This window comes from Stenella coeruleoalba (assembly GCF_951394435.1).
Source record: "Stenella coeruleoalba genome assembly, chromosome: 5".
Lineage (NCBI taxonomy): Eukaryota > Metazoa > Chordata > Mammalia > Artiodactyla > Delphinidae > Stenella > Stenella coeruleoalba.
In genome coordinates, this window is record NC_137150.1 from 76,400,905 (window position 1) to 76,427,138 (window position 26,234).

Here is a 26,234-nt window from a genome sequence, read left to right on the forward strand (position 1 = left end):
TTGTCAAAAGGACATGTAAATGCTGGCATCCACCAAGTGCAGCGCAGTGCCTTGCGTGCAGCCAGTGCTCAACAAACGTGCAAAGAATAAACCTATTCTTCCCGACCTTTTCCGTATGTTTCACTGTCTATGTGTCTTTGCTCTGTTTTTGCCAATCTATGCCCAACTGGGAGCTAATTATGTGACAAAAGGTGTGTGTATAGAAATCCCAGCAGCAAAAGCACTGAACACAGGGAGATGTGGCAATTACTCCTAATGACTGAAAGGAAAGGGAAGCTGAGCACACCGTGGACTCAAAACTCCCAAACTCAAAAGCATCAGAGGAATTCGAGCAAGAGCCCCCTTCGCCACACTCAGAAGCAGCTCTCCCTCCCACGGGCCGGCGCTTGCTTCTGCCACCGCAACACCGACAAGGAAGTCTCCGGGAGGGGCAGGCGAGGCAGGAGGAGAAGTAGCTCACAGCATCATCATCAGGACGCGTGGGGGCAGGGACGCAGGCCAGAGGAGAGAGCCGGAAGGACTGAGCCACCTGTCCAGGACTGACACATCTAATGGAGCCACCTTGGAGCCAAGGCAACAGACAGGTCGTCAGCTGGCTCCACCGCTTTTGTACCGTGGGCACTGGAGTCCTCTATTAAGGGCCCGGGCTACAGACCCCCCCCCACCCAATAAGCAAGCCCCCCGAGTGGCCCTGGAAATCATCTTGCCTCTTTGGGCACCAAGGCCCCCTCTGCCACCCACTGAGGAGGCAAAATCAAGTGACACAGGACAACAGAGTAAAAAGTAAAAGCACTACGGAGGAGGGAAGAAGAGGGGCGGGGCCGGAAAGACAGGAGCGGGAGCCACACCTGCCCCTCCTCCAGCCCACAGCGTCCTGCAGCATTGCTGGGGGGGGGGGGAGGGGGGGTGTCCTTCTGCAGCCATCGCTCCATCACATCCCCTCTCCCAGAGTATCAGTCAGGAACAATTCCCACCCCACCCACCAGAGCCCACGCCCGGCCCTCCAGCCACCATACCTCACATCCCCAGGACATACCCACAGTCCACCCAGCAGATGGTGCCTTGTCCTTTCACTGCCTGGGCCACAGTAGACAATAACCTGAGATGACTTTCAGCTGCAGCCTCTGTGAAAAAACAAAAAAGTAAACATCTGTACCCAAGTGCACCATGGCCTCCCCTGCCATCTTCCCTCAGGGGCAGGGAAGGACGGAGACCAGTCCTAGAGGTGAGGTCCTGAGCACCAGTTAGAACGTCGTCCCTGCGGCAACGGTTCTCTAAGAACAGCCCAGCTCCCGCCATCCTCACAGACGCAGAACCCTAACCCTAACCCGCCTTCAAGCCACACCTCACGCCTCACTCTTCCCAGAATCTCTCGGCCGGATCCTCAACTTCCAGTAGACTCTCTGACTCATTACTATTCTGGGACACATTTTGAAAATTCTATAACCGAACAATTACAATTCTATGACTAAGCGGGGACCGAGTCTGCTGATTCCACACTGGTCTGCCCTGGTGCCCAACCTGGGAGCTGACAAGGGAGGGACCAGACCCTTCCTTCACTTGTGCGTCACACACTCACCTAGGGACTCGGTACAACGTGGTGATTTAATGAGGTTTACGTGTGACACTAGTCTCTGATGGACTGATACTAAATGTACACAAGTCACTTTCACGGCCCTCTTTCCCAGCACTGGCAGTACCTTGGGGGACAACCGCAGGACCGTGGACTACGCCCCGGGGCCGGGCGGATGAACATGAGAAAGGAAGAGGCTTTGGGCAAAGCCCCTGGAAACTAGGAGGGCGGGTGCTTAGAAACGGAGCCTCTGTGGCCGGGATTTCCACGCTGCCAGCCTGCAGCGGTCCACTGCTGGGTGGCTGCGGCCAGGCTGTCACCTTGCCCCGTCACCCCTGTGAGCTCCCTGGCAAGGGCCTCCACGCAGACACTAAGGAGAGCGCAGGCTGCCTGCCGCCTTCCCCCAGCAGAAACCACAGGACACACTCCACAGCCAAGCAGAAATGATATGCGAACTAGCTACCTCCTCAGATCTCCTCTTCTAGTGTGGCTAACGGAAGCTGTTTGTGAACACAAAGCACGCTGAGCCTTTCACGCAGCGAACGGAAAGCATCCCGCAAGAGCTGTGCACGGAGCCACCTGCAGGAGGTCCTCCCAGGAACCCCCCAGGCCCACAGGAGGAGGGGACGCGGCCCAGGTGGGAAAGGCCACCCCCCACCCTTCCAGCTGGGCTCTGGGAGGCAGGGGAGGGAATGTAGAGCCATGTGAAGGCCCTCCCAACCCTGCCTTTCAGCCGTGGAAGGGGAGGCACTGGCTGGAAGGGGTGGCGGGGGGAGAGAAGCCAGTTCCCGGCGCTGCTCCCAAAGCCCCGGGAGGTCCCTAAGTCTCAGGAGCAGGGCTGGGCAAGAGGCAAGGAGGCAAAATCACCCGGCCCGCGACCAGCGGTCCAAAGCAGGGAGGAGCCAGGCACACGGGCAGCACTGAGAGTTCCACTACCAAGAGGCAGAGACAGAGGCTGGGCGACGGACCGAGAGAAAACAAGAGTGCTCCCAGCCCTGCCTCCGGCCCCTGCAAGCCCTGGTCTGGACATCTCGACTTCCCACTCTCTCCTTTCCGAATCCTTTCCTGGTGGCGAGCCTCCTGTCGCTGCAGACTCAGAACATCTCTCCGCGCCCTCCAGCAGAGGAAGCGAGGTGGAGGCAGCAGCGGGACCAGCTCTACCGCCCACTGGCTGGTAGACCTCAGACCAGGCAGCTGTTCTCCCTGAACTCTAATTCCTCCCTCAACTGGACATTACCCGCAACCTCACAGCAAAGCAGCAAATGAGAGTGTGTCACACAAGTTCCTGTCAGAGTCCTTCTAAGAAGATGAGCTTATGCGAGAGGACCCACCCAGGGAAGGACCTGAGCGAGTCCCTGGAGGGCACTGACGACCCCCCAGCTCTGGAAGCAGCCAAGGGGGCTGAGCCACGCTGGTCCAGGGCCCTAGACCCCAGGCCTCAGGAGCAACTCTGCTTTCCCCCTGCCTCAGTTTCCCCCTATTCTCGACAGGAAAGGAATACTAGTCCCACGCTGGGCTCCCAACAACAACCCCAGGGAGTGTGTGCCAGGCCCTGGGAAGGGCAAGCACGTGCCCGGGTGCTTGGAGGATGCAGGCTTCAGGAGGGACACACATCCAAAACATCCATCAGTCCCCCACGCCAATGGGAGTCGAGGATGAGCTGCCAGGGAGAGCTGCGCCCGGAACCAGCCCCACCACTGGCTGCTGCTCCTTCGGGGCACAGAACACTTGGCATCCTTGGGAGCAGCGAAAACACTTAACTCTGCTGGAACAGCATCAGCAGTCAGACATTCAAAGTCGCGGCCAAGAGCTGAGCAAACCTCTCTCCATCCGTGATGCCCTCGCCAGCTTCAAGGTCAGAAGAGGCAAACCACTAGTCCTACCCCCGCTGAAGCCACCCTGTCCTGAGCGTGGAGCCCACTCCAAACTCAGTCTCTTGTTCTGACCCCAGAGCGGGACAGACTGGGGCCAGGCAGGGCCAGGGCTGCCAGCCTGGGTGCGTTCCCCCAAGCCTGGGACCAATTCAGCTGGCGACAGGTTGGCCCAGTCGATTAATCAACAGCTCTGGCGAAGCACGCCCTGGCAGGCCTGGCTGTGCTGTCCAGAGAGCCAGAGCGTCCATGCCGGGTGGTCACTGTCCTCTGTCCTCCTTCACACACACGTCCTCTCCCTCCTGAGGTACTAAGGGACTCCAGAAGGCTTTTCCTAAGAAACACTGGTAAAAGGGAACTGAAACGCCCTCTTAGGGATCCAAAAGCAGCAGAACTGACACCCCTGCATCTTCTGACGGACCTTCCCTGAGAGGTTTTTAGTCCCAGGGTCTCTGCCTCCCACTTCTGTCCCCGTTCCTTCCTTTCCATCCCGCCGCATCCCTGACGATGGCCCCAAGGCCAGGAGGGGCACTCACCAGATTTGGAGTAAAGCACCAGCACGTTATTCCGGGTCCTGAGAAGTTTTTTCAAGTCCTTGGGGTCAGAGATTCTCTCGACGAGTGAGGAGAACTTTGTAGAGGACAGCCACGTCGGCAGGACCACCTGGGGATCAAGGAGCCAAGGACCATGAGACTCAGGTCCCGGCTGGGGCTGAGCAAGAAGGGGTGCCCCAGAGGTGCTGCCTCTAGGCACAGTTGCCTTGGGAGGGATAAGGCTCACCCCTCGTTCTCTCAACTCTACACTTGCCTTTCGCCTCATCCCCTCTCCAAATCGCCCCCCCTCCCACAGGGACTCTTCCAGACCACTTCCAGTCACCAGCTCACCCTTCATCTTTTTTATGAAGCCGTATGGACTGCACAGGTACATAAGCACGCTGCATGGACATTCTTGCCATCCTTTCAATCACGACCTCCCTGGGAGGTCAATGTCTGTACCCTACACTGCACCCAAACACCACACACTGGAGCAATGTGAAAACTCCATCCCACCTAGCAGCACCAAAGCCCCAAGTCCACAGGGAAGTATGATCACCTCTTAATGTGATCCCGTTTAGGGTGGGAATGGATGCGTGAGGGGTTTTCCACTCTCCCCACTTAGCCAATGATCTCAGGAGATCAGCCAACAAGAAACAAGCCAATTCTCCCAGAGAGAACCCTGAAAAACCTTGGGCCCTAGAAGTACCAGGCACCTCCGCAGGCATGAAGAGAGGTGGGCTGAAAAGCAGGGGCAGGGAAGGGGAGGTTGTTAAATGTTTGAACAAAGAGCTGTCTCACAGCAGATCCCCTCACCCAACCCACACAGCCCCCTGCCTAGCCAGCAGAAAACACAGGGGTTACCATCTACAAAGACTGAATAAGAAAAGCTCTGCCAGGAGACACCAGGCAAAGGTGGGAGGAAGTATGGACAAATTGAACCTAGAGATCACCCATCTCCCCTAAGCCCCTACCCCCCAGCATCTCCCTTCCCTTCTCCAGAATGTTGCCAATCTGATCCCCCCAAGTAGGTTAGAGAATTTTTCTCTAGGTTACCTGAGGAGCATAAGAAAAACAACCAAAAGATAGTGATTTGGAGACTCTTCCAATGAAACAGCTGACTTCCCATTCAAATACCCACTGTGAGGCCCTCCCAGTAAACAAGTGCCCTCCACCCCCTCCCCACACTCAAGAGTCTGCAACCCACAGCCTATGTCTTGATCTTCATTACACACAGATAACCAAGATTCACCAGACGTCTGAGGGAAGCCCTCAACACAAAGACAGAGATGAGAACAAAACAATGGAAAGATGAAACTTAAAAAGAACAGAAGAAAACAACTAAAATTATTATCCTCAGAGAAATAAAATGGTGCATCCATAAGACAAGAATAGAATGCTATGGAAAAGGAATAGTCAAAGAGAACAATGAAAACCTCTCAGAAAGTAAAATCGGTGCAGAAACAAAAAATTTCAATAGGGCTGAAGGTAGAACTGAAAAAACTCCTATGAAATAAAACAAAAAGATCAAGAAATAAAAAGCAGAACAACATAAGACAAATAATAGGTATTCACTAAGTGCAAGAGCCAAATTAAAGGAACTAAAGAAAAAGAAGAAAACAGAGGAAAAGAAATTATCAAGGAAATAATTCAAGAAAATATCCCAGAACTGAAGGATGTTGAGTTTCCAGGTGAGAGGGCCCAACATCACCAATAAAAAAAAGACTCTCACCAAGTACATCATTGAAAATTTTCAGAACACTGCTGACAAAGAGGAGATTCTGAAAGTTCCAAAGGGAAACAAAACAAAACAAAACAAGAAAACCACCACACACAAAAGATCAGGGGTCAGAACTGGCATAGGACATTTCATCAGCATACCAAAAGACAATGAAGCATTGCCTCCACAATTCCCCAAGTAACATGATTTCCAACTGGAATTCTATAACCAGCCAAACTACCTGTCAATTGTGAGTAGAGATTGACTCAGACAGACTTAAGGTCTCAGATGTGAAAAATTTACCACCAAATTTCCCATTCTCAGGAAGCAACTGGAACTCATGCTCTACCAAAACAAGAAATAAATAAAAAATGAGAAAGACATGGAACCTAGGAAACAAGGGATCGAACAGAGGAGAGAGGCAAGAAGTACCATGTTGATGGTGAAGAGAAGTCCCAGAACAAATGTCCTGACCCCACGGAGCAACCAGCCCAGAATGGAACAAGGACAGAGGACAGAGGAACGTGGTCAATAAGAAGAGGCAACTACAGATTATCCTATATGCTTGATCTTATAGATCAGTTAAATAATCTGACGAAAGTCACACAGCTCATAAGAAGCAGGTCCAGCATCTGAACCCCAGTCTCTCTATTTGACCCCAGGCCCTCTCATGCCACTGCCTCTTTGTAGTCAGAAGTCTCACATTGAGTCTGAGCTCTACCACTCAATAGCTAAGATGCCCGGGCAACATCACTCAATCTTTTAGACGCTTAGTGCTTCGCATCTGATGTGGAGAAAATGATACCTCCCTCGTGGGACAGCTGTGAGGATGAAATGGGGTAACTTATCGAAAATGCTTTATAAATCGTAAAGCACTCTAATAGGATCAGTTACCGTAATATATAATACAAATTTCCACCTCAGCAGAGTAGGAGATGGAAATGTGGCCATATTTTAGTGTTTCTAAATATAATCTGCCATTGGATGCAACTTTACCCTTCTCCCCAGGGTAAAACCATCAGGAGGAGCTGTCCAAGAATGATTTCTCCCTTATTCTGCCTCAGCAGGGCAGTGCATGATGCCTGAGGACCCCCTGCCCTCATGCAGCGACCTTGAGAGCTCACCAAAAAGTTCATCCCACCTTATTATCACGTTATTCCATTGCTCCCAGGGAGCTAACGCACTTCAGACTAAAAGGTCCATAGCACAGTGCACATGGTTAAAGGAAAAAACTAAAAGAATCTGTTGGACACTGCTGTTTTAAATCCTCAAATAACCTGGCCAGTCAGAAAAACAATTACCCTTGCCCAGTGCCTCAGGACTCTGACCCGAAGACCAGCTCTCCTGAGGCTGGCCGGCACCTGCACTTCTGGACAGGGGAGCAGGAAAGGGGAAGGGAGGGCAGGCCCAGTGCCCACCTGCCTGGGTAGCACAGCAGGGTGCAGCTGGGCCAAGCGACAGCAAAGTGTCTACAGCAAAAACCACAAGAGCACCAAGTTTCAAGGCTTATCCACAGCTTCCTTCCTAGAAAGCCCGGCGAGTCCCTCAGGTCCTCTAACCAACAGCCACTCTCAGAGTAAACAAACCACTTTTCAGCCAGCCACCAAAGCCTCTGAGCCAGTGTTCGCCCTCACACAGCAGAGAGCTTCAGCTCCGCCAGAAGTACAATGATGCTGGGGCTTAAACTCACGGTCTGCGGCCGGCCTGGTCAAGAACCCTTTGTGGAGGGTCCATCTCCTCTTCATCTCGTCCCATCCCTATTCCACCCCCTAGACTAGGAGCACCTGGCCCCTTGAAAGCCCTGTTTGTCCAGCATAATAAACATGACAGACACACTGGCTGCCACGCTCTTGAGCTTTGCAGAGGTACCCTGCTGGGAGCATGTTACAAGGTAAGTCCATGACAGCTCTCAGGAGACCCAGAGGTACCACGGAAACCAGACAGACCTAGGGCAGTCAGAGAGGGTCTGGGCTGGAGAGGGGTGGGAGAAGGCAGATGGGGCCAGGCTGGGGTGGAGGGTGGGGTCTTCAAAGCCTGGCTCAAGAGCCCCTTCTGGCCCCGTCTCAGACTGGACAGTCGTCAGAAGGCTGGAGTGAAGGGACCTGCTGGGTGGCTGCCCAAGTGGAGCGAAATGGGTCAATCCAAGAGCCTCAAGGGAAAAACAACAGAACTCAATGATTATTCATATGTAAGCGAGGAAGAGAGAGAGTAGAGGCTAAGATGACCCAAGGATTCTGTGCTCAGAAATGGAACAAGAACCAAAACTGGAAGAACTGGGAAGCAGCAGCAGCAGAAGAGGCTTCTGTCTTATGTTGAGGAAGGTGATAATAAGCTTGGGTGCAGACATGTGGACAAGACGCCCCAATGCAGGTGTCCTCAAGGCTGGAGAGTGAGGTCAGTGAAGTCTCAGGGGTCGGGGTCCAGGGGGAGAAGTCAGGAAAACCCTCAGCTGAGGAGGAGGAGGAAGGACCAGGAGAAAGGTGGGAAGAAGGTAGGAGGTACCACAGACCTGGTACCTGGTCAACACAGACCAGGGAGGAGACACACAGGAAATCAGGTGTGATGTGCAGGCGTAGGTCAGGGCCAAGTCCCCAGGGATGTTCCGAGAGCATTCTGGTGATGGGAGGGCGGCCGGAAGCCAGGCTGCAGAGAGAAGCACACCCCACGCAGTGGGAAGCACAGGCGGCCGCAGGGTCGGGAGAAGGATGGGCTGTCTCCACCTAAGACAGGGAGCTGCGTGGACGTTTGTGGGCACTGGAGAGGCAGGATTTGCAGGGAGAGGATTTTAAAATTTGGGAACAAGAGGAAAATAGGATAGGTAGATCCAGGGGGAACTAGGGGGAACCAGGGGACTTTGGTGTGCAAAGAGCTAAGATGCTCAGTTTAAGATCCCTGAGAGAGGAGGGGGAAAGGCCCTTGTGTCTGGCCTTAGACAGACCCTCACCTTAGCAAGCAACCACAGGGGCAAAGGGAGCGAGGCCCTTTCCTCCCTCCCCTAACCCCAAGGGGACTCTCTTCCGGCCACTTAACATTCTCCTTTCTCCTCCACTTCAGTCGATTTTAACCTTTCCAGTGTGCACGCTCCTTCCTTTCCTTAAGATACAGCTCCAGTAAGCCTTGGGTCTCCTTGCCAAGAGCCTTCCTGCAGACTTCATAAGGCACAAGCCACAAACCTTGCTAACAACAATAACTAAGGCAACTATAACAACGTTAATGATACACAAACTCTCTGCTTTGTCAAGCCCTCAGGGGGGATGGGGCAACGTTTGAGAAGGAAGCCAGCCACCTTCGGAGCCAGCCATGGAACTGTTCCTGGGTTCCGCAGGCTCTTTACATTCTAAGTCTTTCCCTTTGGAGGTAGAGGAGAGAAAAAATATCCCCTTTGTGCCCTCTGCAAACTCCTTCTTTCCCCCAATAATTGTTTTCTTTCTGCCCCAGCCTTAACAGTATTTACATCAGGGCTGAGCTACCCCATGGGCTGGGCTGAGATCCATAAAACCTTTGCCTGGGTGCAGGGCAGAACACTGCCAGGAAGAACGGCTCCCTTCCGCTACTGCTAGGGAATACAGGCCCCCAAAGCCAGGTCCTGCTTGCATCAGAGTCAGTGCCCGCCCCCCCACCCCGCCATCAAAGTACCGGTCGCCCCAGCCTCCAACCCCTCACCCGCCTCAGAACACTGGGCCCCTCCATCAGAGAAGCAGCCCCCTCCACCCTGAGCCCCTTCCCCCATCAGAGTGCAAGGCGCTCTGCAGAGCCCGCTCAGGGTGCCTGGCACGAAGTCCTCACCTCCACCCTCCACCACGGCTGCAGGCAATGAGGTCGAGGACACTGACTTCTCCCCCTCACCTTCCAGACTCCCTGCAGTGCTCTCCTAACAGGTGTCTGCCCTGTTCAGGGCCCACCAGACAAATGGTCCTCCAGCCTGGAGGCTCACGCTTCTCTCCTCCCTTTGTCGTTTCCCCACACCCCTCAGACACCACAGAAAGAGCACTGCTTCTGGAGTCAGACAGACCTGGGGTCAAAGCCAGGCACTATCACTTATAGCTAAATGATCTCAGATGTTACGAGTGTCATTTCCCTGCCCATAAAGTGGAGAAGATAATACTGATATCTGCGGGGTTGCGGGGTTGGCTGAGGATTAAAGGAGGGGGAGAAAAGTACATAGAGAACCTAACATAATGCTTGGCACACAGTACACAATCATGGTAATTATCTGTATTAGTACCATTAGTGAGACAAATCACAGAGCAAGGGCAACAGAAGAAACGGCACCACCTTTTCCTCTCCAGGGCCCTGCCGGCAATCAGGCAAAACAGCACCTCCAGGCAGGAAGAAATGTGCACGTACACACATGCAGCGTCAAAACCTCGAGTGATCACCCGTCAGCACAGCAACCATCGGGGACACAGCACATGGAGGACGGTCCTTCCAGGTTTTGTGCCCATTTGCCCCTCACAATAACCTGATGAGTGGGCACTAGCCTCATCCTACAGATGAGGAAACTGAGGCTCAGGGAGGTTAGCTTACTTACCAAGGTCACACACAGTAGGTCAAGTTGCAGAGCTCGGACTAGAGCTCGGGCCTCTCGGGTCCTGGCCGGAGGTGTTTGCTTCCCTCCACCCCACAAGCTCCTTGGACTCGCAGCAACCCAAGTGGACCACCTTCCCTGAAGTACCTCCTTCCCCAGCCAGGCCCATCAAAGCAGCCAGGAAAAGCCCAAATCTTCCAGAATCCCCTGGCAAGGAGAGTCCCAGCAGGGATTTACACTAACCCTCTGCTTCCCGCAAGCCTAGAGCACCCTGTTGTCGACCACCCTTCTCGGGACCCTGGGGCAGTCAGCCCAGATCTGCCATTAATCAGAGGTGTGTACAGGGGTCCGGGCTCCCTTCTGCCTCGCTGTCCCTCTAACACACCACACTCACAAGCTCCTCTCTTCACTTAACCTCACCCACCATCACCACCAGCCTAGACATAAAGAGTCATACAATTCTGGAAAATAACAGGGAGAACAGTCCTTGCCACATTACACCCTCAGCTTTAAAAAGCTCCAGATCTCTGGGGCGCATGCCAGCACCCTCACATTCTCTATAGCCCGGGAGGCTGTCTGTCGTTATAGATTCACTATTCAACGCAGATCATGAAGCCAGAGGTATTCTATTATGTAAAAGCAACTTGCTAAAGGAAAAAGAGTTGAAGACAGAAGGTTAACATTACGGAAAAAGGGTGGAGGTGGGACTTGACCTTTTTTGCTCTGTCACCTGAAAAAAGATACCCTTCTTATGTTGGGAGCTGCGAAGAAACTGGTTTAATTTAGTGTAGCCCACATTTTGCTCAAAATAGTTTTGAAATGTCAGAATCTAAGTCTAGACTCTTAGGAAGCTAGTGGTAAAGGGATCCAGGAATAAGGTTAAAAACAGATGACTTGAACCCAAGGTCAGAGAACTCCAGCTGGCTGAGTATTTGAGAGCTAGAGGTTTGTTAGAAAGAGTCAGAGACCCAAGTTTTGTGCTGGCTTTGATACTTACTGACTATGTGACCTTGGACAAGCCATGTCTCCTCTCTCCTTTCTCTGTAAAATGAAGGGGTTGAAAGTGATTTCCAAAGTCCCTTCCAATTGTGATATTCTGCAAACCTAGCTTCATGACCACTACCAGAGAAGTACGGTGAGGTAATTACACCTCATGAAGGAACTGCTGAGTTGCCCTGGGCATGTGGCCACCCACATTAAAAGTCAAACCTCTCAGTCTTCCTTGCAGCAAGTGCCCCTGGCATGTAAACAGAAGTGTTATGTGGCAACTTTTAGGAACTGTCCCTCATAGACACCTAGTATGAGTCTTCTTAGCCTCTTCCTGCTTCCTGCTTGCTAGAATTTGGAAAGATGGCTGGAACTCAAGCAGCCACCTTGAGACAATGAGGTAGAAGGACTTGCTAAAAATGTGGAGTTATCAAGATAGAACGTACCTGGGACCCTGATACCACAGAGGGATATACTGGCCCTAGAACAACCCTTTCCAGCTTCTATGTGAGTGAAATAAACAGTCACTTTAAGGCACTATCATTCTGGGTTTTCTGACACACATGCAAATAGATCTTGTATGCCTACTGAAACAAAAGCTTTAACTAGAAAGAAATACTAACATCTGCTCCAGTTGGGATATTTCAAATCATTGAATCATGCATTATACTTTAGATAAACTGTTACAAGGAAGGAGACAGCGAGACTATCAAGGATCTGATTTACTGTGTTCCTCCTAATTACCCGAGTTGCACTATGCCTGTTCCTAACAGTATCTTGGTCACCTGGTGACAGCTACCCACAAGTGAAAGGAAAATTAGCTAGTAACTCTCCAGTTTCCCCACAACCTCAGCCCTTTACTAGTAAGGGGACCACTGCAGGCGACCAGAAGGCCAGGACATTCCTTGTAGTTCACAGGCTTGAGCTGGGCTGGTTGGTTTCCCAGATACGAGACGCCTCTCAACGTTTCTCACATGCCATCTCCAGCCTCCAGGTAGCCCTCCAGAGCCAAGGCCTCAAAATCTCCTGAGGCTGCGCAGTACAGAGGAGCCCGGAAGGCTGTGGAAACTAAACATGTTAATACATAGAAATCCGTGTCCCACCATTTCATTTTGGATGGCTCCAGTCATTAGAAAGTCAAGTTCCTCCCCCTCCCAAGCCATTCTGCCAGCCTATCACACTCTGAAGACAGCAAACACATTCCCTCTTAGGATTCTGTAGGGGAAATTCCCCGACTCCTCATGTGCCCCCAAGCCCCTCACTGTCCTGAATGATCTGCCCTAGACACCGCCATGTTCCTGGTTCCCAATGTGACGGACCCCAAGGCTGGGGGCACGGTGGCAGAGCCTGAAGAGGGTAACGTGCCATATTACACTATAATTTACTTTTGGAAATAAATACCTATGCTTTCATAATTCACAATCTTGATTGCAAATCTTGATTTTTGGATCATGGTTTTCTTAAAAAAACTGAGAAACACCATTAGTGAATCTCTTAAAATATGGCAGCCAACTGCCATACAGTGCTGGCAAAAGCCTAAACCAGTACATTTCTTTTGGAAAGCTATTTGGCACAATTAATCAAGTATCTGAAAAGTATTTACGCTCCTCGACTCCGTAACTCCACTTTTGGGAATGTGTCCCAAGGAAATTAGCAGAGATTCTGACACATACATGACTTGCTCGGTCCTACTCATAAGAGTCAAAAATGGTAAACGACCTAAATATTCAACAGCGGGGGAGTGATTACTTAGAGTAAACCACTCAACAGAATAAAACGTGCATTCACACGATGTTTTCAAAGATTGTGCAATGAAAAGATATTTTTTTAATGTTAAGTTTTTAAAAATAGAATTCAAACTGTACATGGTATGATTACAACTATACACAAAATTATGCTCAGAAAATAACTGGAAGAAAAAATGCATCAAAGTAAGGCTTCGTCCTTGTGCGTATTTTTCTAACTTACCATAATAGGCATGTCCAATAGAAATACTTAAAGAAACAAAATTTACCATCATTTGATTACCGTCATGGAAATAATTAACAATCTCAAAGTATTTCCCCACCACAAGAAAATATAACTTTACAGTTGAGACACCTGACAGAAACCTCCTCAACTAAGGGACCAACAATAACACCACCAGTAATGGGTCAAATCAACTTATGTCTCCTGATACAATGCACTGAAGGGAAACATCCAAAACCAAATTGAGGGACATTCTTCAAAAATGTCAAGGTCCCGGGCTTCCCTGGTGGCGCAGTGGTTGAGAGTCCGCCTGCCGATGCAGGGGACACGGGTTCGTGCCCCGGTCCAGGAAGATCCCCCATGCCGCGGAGCGGTTGGGCCTGTGAGCCATGGCCGCTGAGCCAGCGCGTCCGGAGCCTGTGCTCCGCAACGGGAGAGGCCACAACAGTGAGAGGCCCGCATACTGCAAAAAACAAACAAACAAAAACAAACAAACAAAAATGTCAAGGTCCCAAAAGACAAAGACTGAGAAACTGGCCCAGATTAAAGGAGACTAAAGAGATATGACAATTAAATTCAACATGTGATTCTGGATTAAGTCCCGAGCCAGGTGCTACATTCCTGACTTTGATCATTGTACTCTGGTTATGTAAGAGAATGGAAACACTGAAGTGTTTATGGGGGCAAAGGAGAGTCATGTCTGTAAACTTTATATATGCAGAGGGAGAATATGATAAAACAAATGTGATAAAATGTTAATATTTGTGGAATCTGGCCGAAGGGCAGATGGAAATCTTTTATATTCTTCTTGCAGCTCTTCTCTAAGGCTATTTCAAACTTAGAGTTAGGGGGAAAACACCTAAAATAAGACAGAAAAAAAAGAGATGCCTAGAATACAACCAAATACTGCCCCCACCTCTTCCACAGGCTTCCTGAAATCCTCGGCCATCTATCCAGTGTCACGGGCATTTTCCCATGTAAGAGCAGTGCTTATCTGCCCTTCCTCACTTCCAGCTGACTGACTGCTCACTCCTCTGCTCACCTGACATTGTGTAGTTTTTTTAATAAGAACTATTATACAGAATCTGCAAAGAACTTTGCATGCAACACGTACCTAGAATGGCTTTGATGAGTGAGGGTGGGGGGGAGAAATGCTAATTTTTAAATATAGGTAATTTATGCCCCTTAAATGGGCAAATTTTAAGCATCTGTCACCGAGCACTACGGCTAAATACCCTCTTCACAAGGAGCTAATAAGGCCTAACCTCAAACCTAGTTTGACGATTTCGCCACTGATATTTCCCAATGTTCAAATAAATGTCCACCACCCAGCAGACTTTGAAATAAAAACAAGCACCGCCTGGATGGCGTGTATGTGTGTGCGTGTGTGTCTGTGTGTGTGTGCGTGTGTCTGTGTGTATGTGAGAGTGACAGAAAGACAGAAGCCTGGCCCTGGGATGTGGACCCCTGACTAGCTACAGCTGAGGGGCTAAATGTGCTTAAGAAAGAAAGAGAAGTAGGAAAGCGCTTGGCTGGCACAGAATCCAAGAGAGGATTCTTTAATCCCTACATCGAGGGCCTAGGGATGCGGCCATGATAATGATAAGAGCTGCAAGTACAGAGTGTTTGTTGCGTGACCAGGAGTCAGCTAAGCTGCTCATGTGACTATCTAGTTCATTCTCTTGGCAAGTGAATTAAGCAGGTACTTTCATTATACCTAGTCTATAGATAAGGAAGCCGAGACAAAGAACAGTTAGAAACTTGCTCAACGTCACTGGCAAGTAGGTAAGAGAGCTGTGACTCAGACCCAAGATGAAATGGAAAGACCGATTCCTAGAGCCACACACGTCTCACCGCTTGCTCCTATAAATGCACAGCCAGCTGCACGTCTTATATTTTGCTTCCTTTAAAAGCCACACCTTATACATGGGCTACACAGTTTTCCCACCTGTTTCCACAGCACAAACATGGCTGTCAACAAGGGAGAGTTCAGAGGCAGGACAACTGATCTGAGAGCTTATGAAAACAGGTTTTCTTATCCTGAAATTGCAACTGCAGTGCATTTAACCAGGACTTAAGTCCTAAAGCTTTTAATGTTGTGGAAAACCTCTTCTAGAGCCAAGAGGGCTCTGGGTTGCTGCCAGCCTGGTGTGCCGGGCCTGCTAACGAGGAAGAGCTGGTGGAGGGAGCAGAGAATTAGGTAGCAGGGACGAAGGAAGAGCAGGTGAATTCCCACTCCGGAAACCCAACCCTGCCTCAAAGCTCCATTAATTGAAAAGAAAATAACAATTCAAGTGCTCATGACTCATGAGGTAAATCTGTGCTTTGACATACAGTATATCATTCAGTCCCCTAAAGCTGAGGGTCTAAACCGGCATTTTCTACCCCTCTGGCCTTAACCCAAGAGCCAAGTCATAAAATCACTTCGGTGGGTTACCACCAGCATTTTTAAAAATAACATTAAAAAGGAAACATCCATGCTTCCCTGGTGGCACAGTGGCTAAGAATGCAAGGGACATGGGTTTGAGCCCTGGTCTGGGAAGATCCCACATGCCACAGAGCAACTAAGCCCGTGCGCCACAAATACTGAACCTGCGCTCTAGAGCCCGCGAGTCACAACTACTGAAGCCCGCGTGCCTAGAGTCCGTGCTCCGCAACAAGAGAAGCCACCGCAACGAGAAGCCTGCGCACCGCAACGAAGAGTAGCCCCTCTTTGCCACAACTAGAGAAAGCCCGCATTCAGCAACGAAGACCCAACACAGCCAAAAATTAATTAACTAATTTTTAAAAATTAAAGAGAAAAGGAAACATCAGTCTGTACCATAAGCAGCAAGACTGTTTTTGGTGAAAAATCTGCATCTGTTATGTTCATATAGACATATATGTACTTGATTATAATGTAAAATGCAAAATTGTTCTTCCAGGAGTTGCAGTAAAAATGTTTGAAAAACTGCTATAAACAATCTGTGTGGGAGGTGGTACCATCCCCACTTTACAGATGTGAAAACTGAGGTTCAAAGAACTTAAGGAGGGCTTCCCTGGTGGCACAGTGGTTGAGAGTCCGCCTGCCAATGCAGGGGACGTGGGTTCGTGCCCCGGTCCGGGAAGATCCCACATGCCGCAGAGCGGCTGGGCCCGTGAGCCATGGCCGCTGAGCCTGCGCGTCCGGAGCCTGTGCTCCGCAACGGGAGAGGCCACAACGGTGAGAGGCCCGTGTACCGCAAAAAAAAAAAAAAAGAACTTAAGGAGTTCAACTTGGGTGAAGTCTAAAAGGGCAGAGCCGGGACTCAGAGGTCTTCTGGGCACAGATTAGAAGCTCTTCTCTTTGCCCATCAATGTGCACACTTCCCACTGGTATCCCCCGAGGTCTCTCCACTCCCCAGAGCTCCACCCAGAACAAGACCCGAAAGGCCAGCAAGTCTGCTTTCCCTTCCAATCTAGCTACTGAGCACAACCAACAAGAAAGAGCTTCGATGACTGCCTGAGCCATCTTCTCTGCTACCTGCTTGTGCACACTTCCCTAAACGCCTGCAGAGAAACGCAAAAACGGCCCATGCTTCAGCCAAGTGATGCCTCACAGTGTCACCAGTGTGTGTGACTTGTAACATGGGCAGAAGTTGTGCCACACCACTCGGCCCAAAGCTGCAACCTTGGCTGGCAAAATACTGTCCACCACGTAAAATTAACATTAACTTGTAAATGTCTCCAGTTTGTAGTTGCACAACAGCAATAAGTATAAGCTTTTTGGAAATACAGATTCCTGGGCCTTCCCCTTGAAGAAAATCACCTCGTGGATCTGGAGAGCCCAGGAATCCATTTTTACGCATACCTCCCTAAGACGGGTGTATTCACAGCCAGGTTGGAAGGCCATTATTCCATCACTTAAAAACCCCCTCCCTGGACTCCATACCACTCCCCTCTCCCTCACAGCCAGAATGTTCCATCTCCCTCCCCACCTTCTACCCACTCCTCAGCATTGTCAGAGCTGTCAGCCCCCCACCATCAAAGAGGCTCTTGGTGGAGGTCCAGCAATGACCTCCACATGGATAACCCAACAGGCACCTCCATTCTCATTTTGCTCAGCCTCTTGAACCCAGGCAGAACTCGCTTGGTCTCCCTTCTACCTCTCCAGCCACCCTTCCTATCTTCTTTGTAAGTCCACCTCCACCATCCTGCAAATGCGGGAGTTCCTCAGGGCTCACTCACTCAGTCCATCTTCTCTTCCTGCCCCACACCCTCCCCTGGGGTCCCCCATCTGAGCAGCACCCCTAAATTAACATCCTCAGTCCAGACCTCCTTTCTGAGCGCCACACCCTCACATCCTGCTCACTCAGCGGCTCTTAAACTGGGGTCAAGTATAATTCTCAAATGTTAAAAACCCAATTCTCATACAAACAAAGACTGAGCATATTTCAAAGGGTTATTAACTCATTAATAAGGGACCCACTAAAATGACAAAGCTTGGTCAAAAGAGGATATAAGAAAAAAAAGGTTAATAAAAAGATTTTAAAAAGAGGTTATAGGGAATTCCCTGGCAGTCCAGTGGTTAAGACTCCATGCTTCCACTGCCAGGGGCCTGGGTTCAAACCCTAGTCGGGGAACTAAGATCCCGCAAGCAGTGCAGCACGGCCCCACCCCCAAAAAAAGAAGTAGTTATAAGAAACTTACAAGTGGTCGACGAAAAACAGGTATGATATGATTGCTAAATGAGATACCAAGCCGGTTAATGTCCTGAAGGATCTCTCTTCTCTACCAAACAGAAATCATTTGCATCCTTTCTAACTTTACAGAGTATGGGTCCTAAGGAATAATAAACAAAGTGACATTCCCTAAAGTACTGGATGCCGCTGAAGTGGGCTTCCCAGACAATGCTCCAGTGTGACATTAGAAAGTCACTAGATCATCTTTTATTTCCAAGTTTGGTGATAATTTTTCTTACACTGGGGTCTATGAATTTGGATGGGGAAATATCACATCTCTATTTTCACTAATTTCACTAAAATTTAGCCTTCCCTTTATTATGAATGTAGGTAACTAATTACAGTAGCACTTACAGTGTCTGTGACTTTGCCATCAACAGAAATCACATTTTCTCATCACAAGAGGATTGCTGCAGATATCTTGAAACACTGTTTATGCTTATCACTACTTAAAATTACAGAAATTATCAAACTTGCCACTAGATCTTCTTATATGACGCATTAAAAAAATACATACTATTTTGTCACAATTTATTATATTTTAATAACTATATTTCCATATCACTGGTTTCTTTTGTAATGCTATGCATTCTGTTTTATACATTTAAAAACATTTTTCTAAGAAAGGGTCCATAAGTCTTCAGAGAGGCCTTTCCTGACTCCCTGCAGTAGGATAGGGACCCCTGTTACACATTCTCTTACCACCTTATCTTCCTCCTTCCAGCACTTACTACCTGAATTAAATAATAAATTAGTGGCTCTCTCACTAGGCAATGGGAGGAAGGGATGGTGTCCATCTTAGTTATATTTTGTCCCAAATGCCTTGGTATAGTATGTCTGGCTCATAAAATACTCTCAAGAAGTATCTGTCAAAAACAAAAAAAAGGGGGCTTCCCTGTTGGCACAGAGGTTAAGAATCCATCTGCCAATGCAGGGGACACGGGTTGGAGCCCTGGTCCGGGAAGATCCCACATGCAGTGGAGCAACTAAGCCCGTGCACCACAGCTACTGAGCCTGCGCTCTTGAGCCCGTGAGCCACAACTACTGAGACCACGTGTCACAACTACTGAAGCCAGCGCGTCTAGAACCCGTACTCCGTGATAAGAGAAGCCAATGCAATGAGAAGCCTGCGCACCGCAAGGAAGAGTAGCCCCCGCTCGCCGCAACTAGAGAAAGCCCGCACGCAGCAACGAGGACCCAACGCAGCCAAAAATAAATAAATAAATAAATAAATTAAAAACAAACAAAACACCAACAAAAAAGAAAGATCTGTGGAATAAATGAACATCTGTGACACGTGCAACATGCAGACAGTGGTCCACGTTTCTTTGAAATGAGGAGCATGTACAACACTCTGCCCAGGACCCAGCGGGTCAGACCCCTTGATGACAGCAAACCTGCTTGTTCCTCGGGAGCCTGCCCTACTTGGCCCTATAACAGAGCTTTCCAGCCAAGCCCACATCTTGGCTCAGAAGCTAGATCACCCTAATGTTTTAAGCCCCAATGTAAGGCCCTCGACCTAGATCTCCATTAATACCTTCCACGCGAAGGATTAAAGGATCTGCTCACGAATTAAAGACATCTGCTCAAGCCAAGGGGTTAGACAAATGGTGGGATTCTTTGGGGCGATGGATTCTCTACCCCTGCCCCAGCCAGCTGTGAGGAGCGGGGAACTCTGAAGCAGGGCACAGGCTCACCATCAGGCCATCTGGGAACAGAGCGCACATCCACCTGGGGGCTCAGTATGACCTTGGGGGATAAAAAGACGCAAAAAGGCTATTCTAATCCCATACTCCTTCTGAGTGTCCAACCCCGACTCCCCCGCACTGCATGACTGCAAAGCTAATCATTTAGAAGCGGTCATAAACTGGTGTGTGGAAAGAGGCCCTGTTGGACGTAGGTGGTCAGAGGGGACAGCTATCTAGAGCCATGCAGGAGGGTGATGAGAAGGGCAGGAAGGATGGTCAGTGAGGGCCTGGCTACGGCCCCTACTCAGGCCATCAGGGAGCTAAAGAGCAAGGTTCACGGACTCCCCAGGTAAACGGCTGGTGCTGCGATTTCAGAAAATAGCGCGTGCCAAGGAGGCTGCTCAGACATTCAGGCGACCCACTCATCTGCCTATGTCCTCCCCTTCCAGGCCATGACCATCAGTGGTCTCTCTTCCTGCTCTGTCAACCTACTCATCCCTCTTTCGGGGTAACAGTACTCAACCAGCTTACCTCACCCAGCTCATGTGGGACTCAAAACTACACAGGTGTGAAATGTGTGGAAATGCTTTGCAAACTCTAAAGCCCTCTACAAATGTACCAGGTGTCTTCTAATTCTCGTTGCCAGGTCAAATGGGTAGCCAGAGGCCTGGGTCAGGGCCACAGGATGGGCCAGGCAGGAGGAACAGAGCTCCTTCCCTCTCCCACTGAAACCTAGGACACCAGGTGTGGGGGAAAAGGAAGCGGGGGGCAAGTAAACCATGGAAATCCGGCAACGTAGGAGAACTTAGGCTCTCCTACACCCCATGCGCACTCTCTGGTCCACTGTCATTTAGCCTCCAAAACCTACCACAATCACCAAGGGAGACACAAGAGCCCCACAGAACAAAACCACAAAGCTGGGGCGTACCTTCCAGGGAGGCGGTGTGGTTGGTATCTCCATTCTCAAGAGAGGATCCACTTTCAGAAGAAAGGGGAAACACAGAGCACTTAAATCCTCAGTTCCTCTGTCCGCATGCACGCGTGCCCGCGCGCACACACACACACACCCCCATCCAGAGGCTCTGCAGCGGCCCAGTGCAGAGGGGCAAGGAGCCATCAGGAGCTCAGCTCCAGGGGACTGTGCCGGGGAGAGTCCTGGCTGCACGGGCCCCCCAGCCGTGTCTCGCAGCCTCCGCTCACACCCGCTCTGGCCCTTCACTGGCTTCCGGGTGCCCCTTCTCCAACGATCTGAGGTGACTGCTGTGGCTCCTACTTAGTGGGCACGTCCACGTGCCACACAGTGTGCTGGGTGCTTCCTGTATTATTTCTGATCCTTTCAGCTTTGCAAGATGGGTATCATTACCACCACTGACAACAAGAAAACAGTCAGGGCCCAAGGTCACATAGCTCCTGAGTGTCTAGCTGGCTAAAAGCCCATGTTCTTTCTATACCATCGCACTGGACTACATCTTGTAGATAACAGAGAAGAAAGTAACAGGAAGAAAGTGTTGTTTTGGGAAAACTAATCCAGTCTCTCCCGCTCCAACCCAACCCTCCACTGTGGCGTAACTGCTCTTGTTAGTGAAAGGGCCGTTTTCATCATATCTCTCCATTGCCTAAAGAATCAAGTCCCTAAAGCTTTGTCAGGCATTTAAGATTCTTTCCAATTCACTTTTCCAGCCTCGTTTCCCCAACCCCACCCTCAAATCCTCCCTTCCATCCAGCCCGGCCCATCACTCCTCATTGCCCACGTTTCTGTCTTGGCTTCCCTGCCTGCAACACTAATTCCTTCAACCAAACACAGACGGGGGGTGACTGCACGCCAGGTCTGGGCGAGGTGCTGGGACAGGGAGGATCCCCGCTGTCACAGAGTCTGCCTTCCTTGTGAGGCATGAGCTGCGGCCCTTCTCTGGCCCCTTGGTGCCCCAGAGCATGACCCTGCTCCGAATCCACAGCACTGTGTTTGCCACTCCTACGGCACTCAGTCATTCCAACTCGTGTGCCAGTTCTGTTTTAAAACTTCCTCTGTAATGTGTTTACTTCTGTGGGAAAAGTGCACTCCAGGTTCCAAGCAGCATTATCAATGGCAGTTGGGCTCTCATGCCAGCCCACAAAAGCCTACTAAATATATAGCGGTGTAGAACCTAAATACGTGTACATTAAAAGCTCTGCAGGAGAGACCAGGGCAAACGTCTGCTGCTTCCTGCACCCCTACCCACTGTGCCATCAAGTTCTGAGCTTCACGCCACCCTCTGGGGCAGAGGCCTGAGCAGTGGGAGGAGGGAAGCAGGTGGGAGCTGGCACGACAGAGATGGAGGGGGAAGAACGCTGATGTGTAATTCAGGGGCCTGGCTCCCATCCCCACTCTGTCTTTACAAACTAGGCCTCAAGTGGGTGAGTCCCTTCCCTCTCAAAGCCTTACTTTTCTCTTTTAAAATCAGGGAGCTGGGGGCTTCCCTGGTGGCGCAGTGGTTAAGAATCCGCCTGCCAATGCAGGGGACACGGGTTCAAGCCCTGGGCCAGGAAGATCCCACATGCCGCGGAGCAGCTAAGCCCGTGCCCGCGCGCCACAACTACCGAAGCCCACGCGCCTAGAGCCCGTGCTCCGCAACAAGAGAAGCCAACGCAATGAGAAGCCCGTGCACTGCAATGAAGGCCCAATACAGCCAAAAATAAAAACAAATAAATAAATAAAAATTTAAAAAAAAAAAAAAAAAATCAGGGAGCTGAGTTAGGTCAGTAGTTCTCAGACCTCTGAAGCTCACAGATTGGCAGGATATATTTTTAAACATGTATTTAAAGTATATGTTTAAAAATATGTAGTGTGTATTACATATATATTTTAAAATAAATTTTATCAATTAAAGGACTTTTTAATAAAATCACAATATACTATCACTGCTTTCATTTTTTTCAAAAGGACATTATAAACCACTCCTCCACCCCCCCCCACCCCCCCACATGCACTCCCTCAATATGGACACCGTGTCAGAGAAATGAAGTTTTTAAACCGGAAATATTTGGAATCATGAAAAAAAAAAAAGCCATTCACCATTGTTATTTTTCCAATTTGTCCGTGAACCAGTGCAAACTTCATCACAGCCCAGCTCCAGGCCTCAGCCTGACAATGGAACCCTTGAGCTGGGTGAGGCTGAGTCCTCTCCAGCTCTGACATTACTCCACTCTGAGCGAGCTCTGGATGGAGACTATACAACAATCAGCATGGATGGCCCCGGGCAAGGGTCAGCTGCAGGAAGGAGCTGAGTGGGACAGCAGGAAGGGGCAGTCGGCTGCAGGGGTAGGGACAGGACAGCCTGGCCTCCCCAGCCGCAGGCCCGGGGCAGAGACACCCAGCCTGGAAGGGATGGAACTAACCTGTCCCAAGTGTTGACTAGCGCTGTTTCCACCCCAGAGTGTGGAAGGCTGCGAGTCCCCAAAGAAACTTTTTTAAAAGTTCCTCTACTAACTTTTTCTGATCAAAAACTAATGCACATTCATATAGAAAACTTGGGAAGTACCAAAAAAGCATAAGCAAAGAAGTAGGCAAAAGTCACCCACAACTCCACCTTCCAGAACAATCACTGTAAACATTCTGACGCACTGCTAATCCCTCAAACACTTTTGTAGCTATCTTCAGCCACCCTGGGATTCAGTTTTGTATCCCGCTTTTCCCCTAATTATCACACTCAAATACTTCTCCATGTCCTTAGATATTCTTCATAAGCATCATAACATATTTTGATAATAAACCCAGCATTGTAGTAAATACCAATATTCTTTATAAACATGACTTTCCGTGGTATGGATAGGGCCAGAAATCATTTAAACATGCTGCCGTTGTTAAGCATTTAAGCCACTTCCATATTTTTGCTATTGTAAAAAACGTGGTGGGTGTACACCCCTGTCCATGAATCTCTGTAGACCCCTTTACACTTCTCTGTATCTCTTGGGTCACAGCCCAGTGCTCTGCGTGTATCTGCCCCCAGTAAATACTGAGTGGACAAAGAAATCCAATCCACTCCCAGGAGCTGCAGAACCCTTATCAGATGGACGTAGAGTTTATATTTACAAAGGCCCACCCTGGTGTCCACCTGCCACTCATCACTGACCCTACATCTCAAGCTCACACCTGCTAAGTCAATCTTGGGCTTGCGGAAAGGAGAAGATGTCAATTCCTTGTTGAGGCCTCCCAGGTTCTAGGGCTCTCAGCAAACCTACCCACTCTCCGTACCTCCAGGTGGAGGGCATCAGCAGACCTCAATTGCCTAGAGGACTCCCACAGCCCCTCCTGAGGGCTCAACCCACCCCTTAGGAAAGTCATGGCTGACCTCCCTCTAAATTAATGTATGGCTCCCCTTCAGGCGTGCTCCCAGAACTTCAAGTATCAGCACTCACCGTTCTGTCTTTATCTGCTCACAGGACTGACTCCCCTGCCCAACGCAGGGCAACACCAGAGGGCAGGAACAATGTGTGTTTTGCTCCCTGCCCAAAATCCAACCCAGTGCCAGCCAAACAACGGGGTTGATAAATAAATGTTTGCTGAATGAAACTTCTTTCTGGTCTGAGTCTCAAGCCTTTTATTTTCACAGGAGGGAGAGGAAAGGGGAAGAAGAGAGGAAAGTAGGACCTCCTAAAACAGCCCAAGTGCAAAGACCTGATAGCGGGTGGCACTGGAGATGGCCCCCTGTGCACAGTCCAGCAGTCCTGCCTGGCCTAGAAACCAGTCCAGACCAACCGGCAGCAGGAACAGAATACAAACAGATCAAACACACCTAGATTTCGGGAAGTGACACTGCCCCACTCCAGCCTCGTTTCTCTCCAAGAGAATGGTCAGATCTAGAGGAGCAAGGACCTTCCTTTCCCACCCATTTTCATACAACTAGAAAATACAGGGTCACTCCTCACTGGCGAACCCAGAAGGTCAGGGTATTGAGAGATGGAAGTATTTAAAGCAACTCAAGCCACACTCCATTTTTTTCTCCTCACGTTTCGTCCAGCATCCTCGCCACACCCAAAAGAAAAAACCTGTAAAATCTGGGTTGGAGAGAGTGCCAGCAGCAGGAGGTTCCCTTCAGGAACTTCAGGTAAAAAAGGAGCCAAGATTGTCCTAAAATAAGGCAGACCAGAAGTTATACTAGAGGTGTGGAAGGAGGCCATATTATCCTATCACACACCCACAGCAACACCAAGGCCAAATCCGGGGCCCTGGGTGCTGTGGACACACCCATTCCAACCTCTCTCAGGGATGCCCTGCGGCATTCTCCCCCACCCCACAAGGGTAGCAAACTCCTCCGGAGAGCCTGCACTCCCATCACCCTGGCCCACCCCTTCTCCACTCCTGTACGGTTTTGCAGTTTAGAGCTACGTCCTCCGATTTCTCATCCGACCCTCCTGGCAACCTTGTTAGAGTGGTATTTAAAGCGTCCCCATTTCATGGATGAGAAGATTAAGTCAGGTACATTAAACGATAGGCCGCGTCACAAGCCAGAAAGTGGCTGAGGTTCCAGCCAGCCTCAGTTGGGTGAAGGAGCTTAACTCCCCCGCGGTGACCCCACCCGGCCCCGCCAAGCCTGGCCGGCTGGCGGAGATCCACGTGGTGACTGGAGGTTCGCGGCTGCTCAGAGCCGAAACCAAGAACTAGGTGGCTGGCTCCAGAACAAGGTTTCCGGCAGTGCTGGTGGCAAGCACCCCCTTCTTACCCCGTACTCACACAGGTACAGGGCCCGGAGTCTGGGGTGCAGCACCCCCGCAAGCCGCCGGCGTCCGGCCCTAGCCCGCGGCCGCCCCCTGACCTGCGCCCCTGCAAAGTTGTGTCCGCGGCGTAAGCCCCCCACCCTCGCGAGGGATCGCCCAGCGCCCCCGGGGTCCCCCACCCCGGGCTCCTTTCGACCTTTGAGCCCCGGAGCACCCCGCTGCGAGTGCACGGCGATCGCCCCGCTGCCTCCCCCGCAGCCACCGGGTCCCCGCCTGCTCGGCACGCACACCCCCAACCAGGCGCCCGGAGGCATCTATCTCCCCGCACGTCCCGGGAGGGCCGGGAGCAGGGAACTCGGACCCTCGCCGGGCGCACGTGCCGTCCCGGCCCGGACCCCAGCGCCACAGCCTCACCCAGACCGCCAGCAGCAGCAGCAACCACGCCGGCACGACCCGCGCCATCCCCGCCGCAGCTGCCCACGGCCGGTTCTGGTCCCCACTCGGGCTCCCGCGACCGCAGCTCCGCCGGGGGCAGCCACCTCCGCCACTTCCCAGCCGCTCCCCGCCTCCGAGTTCCCGGTGCCACGTCTGCCAAAGCATGCGCACCGCGCTGGCAGAGCCTGCCGGGGAGAAGTGCGTGCTGGGAGTTGTAGTTTGCAGCATGGCTGAGCAGGGGTCCGCGGGTGTGAACTTGGCCCCCAGGCCAGGTAGAAGTCTGAGTGGAGTGCGACATGGTCAGGGTCAAAGAGTAAGGGAAAGCAGTTAATTTGGGGGGCTTGCTCTGTGCCTAGAACTTTAGAAACAAGATCTCCTTCAGCTCAGGTAAGTTTTATTTTCCACACTTCGAGGATGAGGTGGTGGCCCAGAGAACTTAATATGACCCAGATCACACAGCCTGGAAATGGCAGAGTCCAGTGCTGCTTGTGGAGGATAGGAAAAGCCGTCGTCCCTGCGTCCCTCCAACTGTTTCTT

The 26,234-nt window shown here is 50.7% G+C and overlaps 1 protein-coding gene across 1 annotated transcript in view; it reads right to left on the minus strand.

Annotated features, from left to right (window-relative positions):
• Positions 1-25,862, minus strand: part of PDIA5 (protein disulfide isomerase family A member 5) — a gene marked incomplete at its 5' end in the record, with an annotated part of 92,207 nt that extends 66,345 nt beyond the window's left edge. The window contains 3 exons of the mRNA XM_079921959.1: positions 1,037-1,124; positions 3,981-4,107; positions 25,677-25,862. Coding sequence (XP_079778085.1) covers positions 1,037-1,124; positions 3,981-4,107; positions 25,677-25,862 — 401 coding nt within the window. The remainder of the gene's footprint in view (positions 1-1,036; positions 1,125-3,980; positions 4,108-25,676) is intronic.
• Positions 25,863-26,234: the final 372 nt, after the last annotated feature.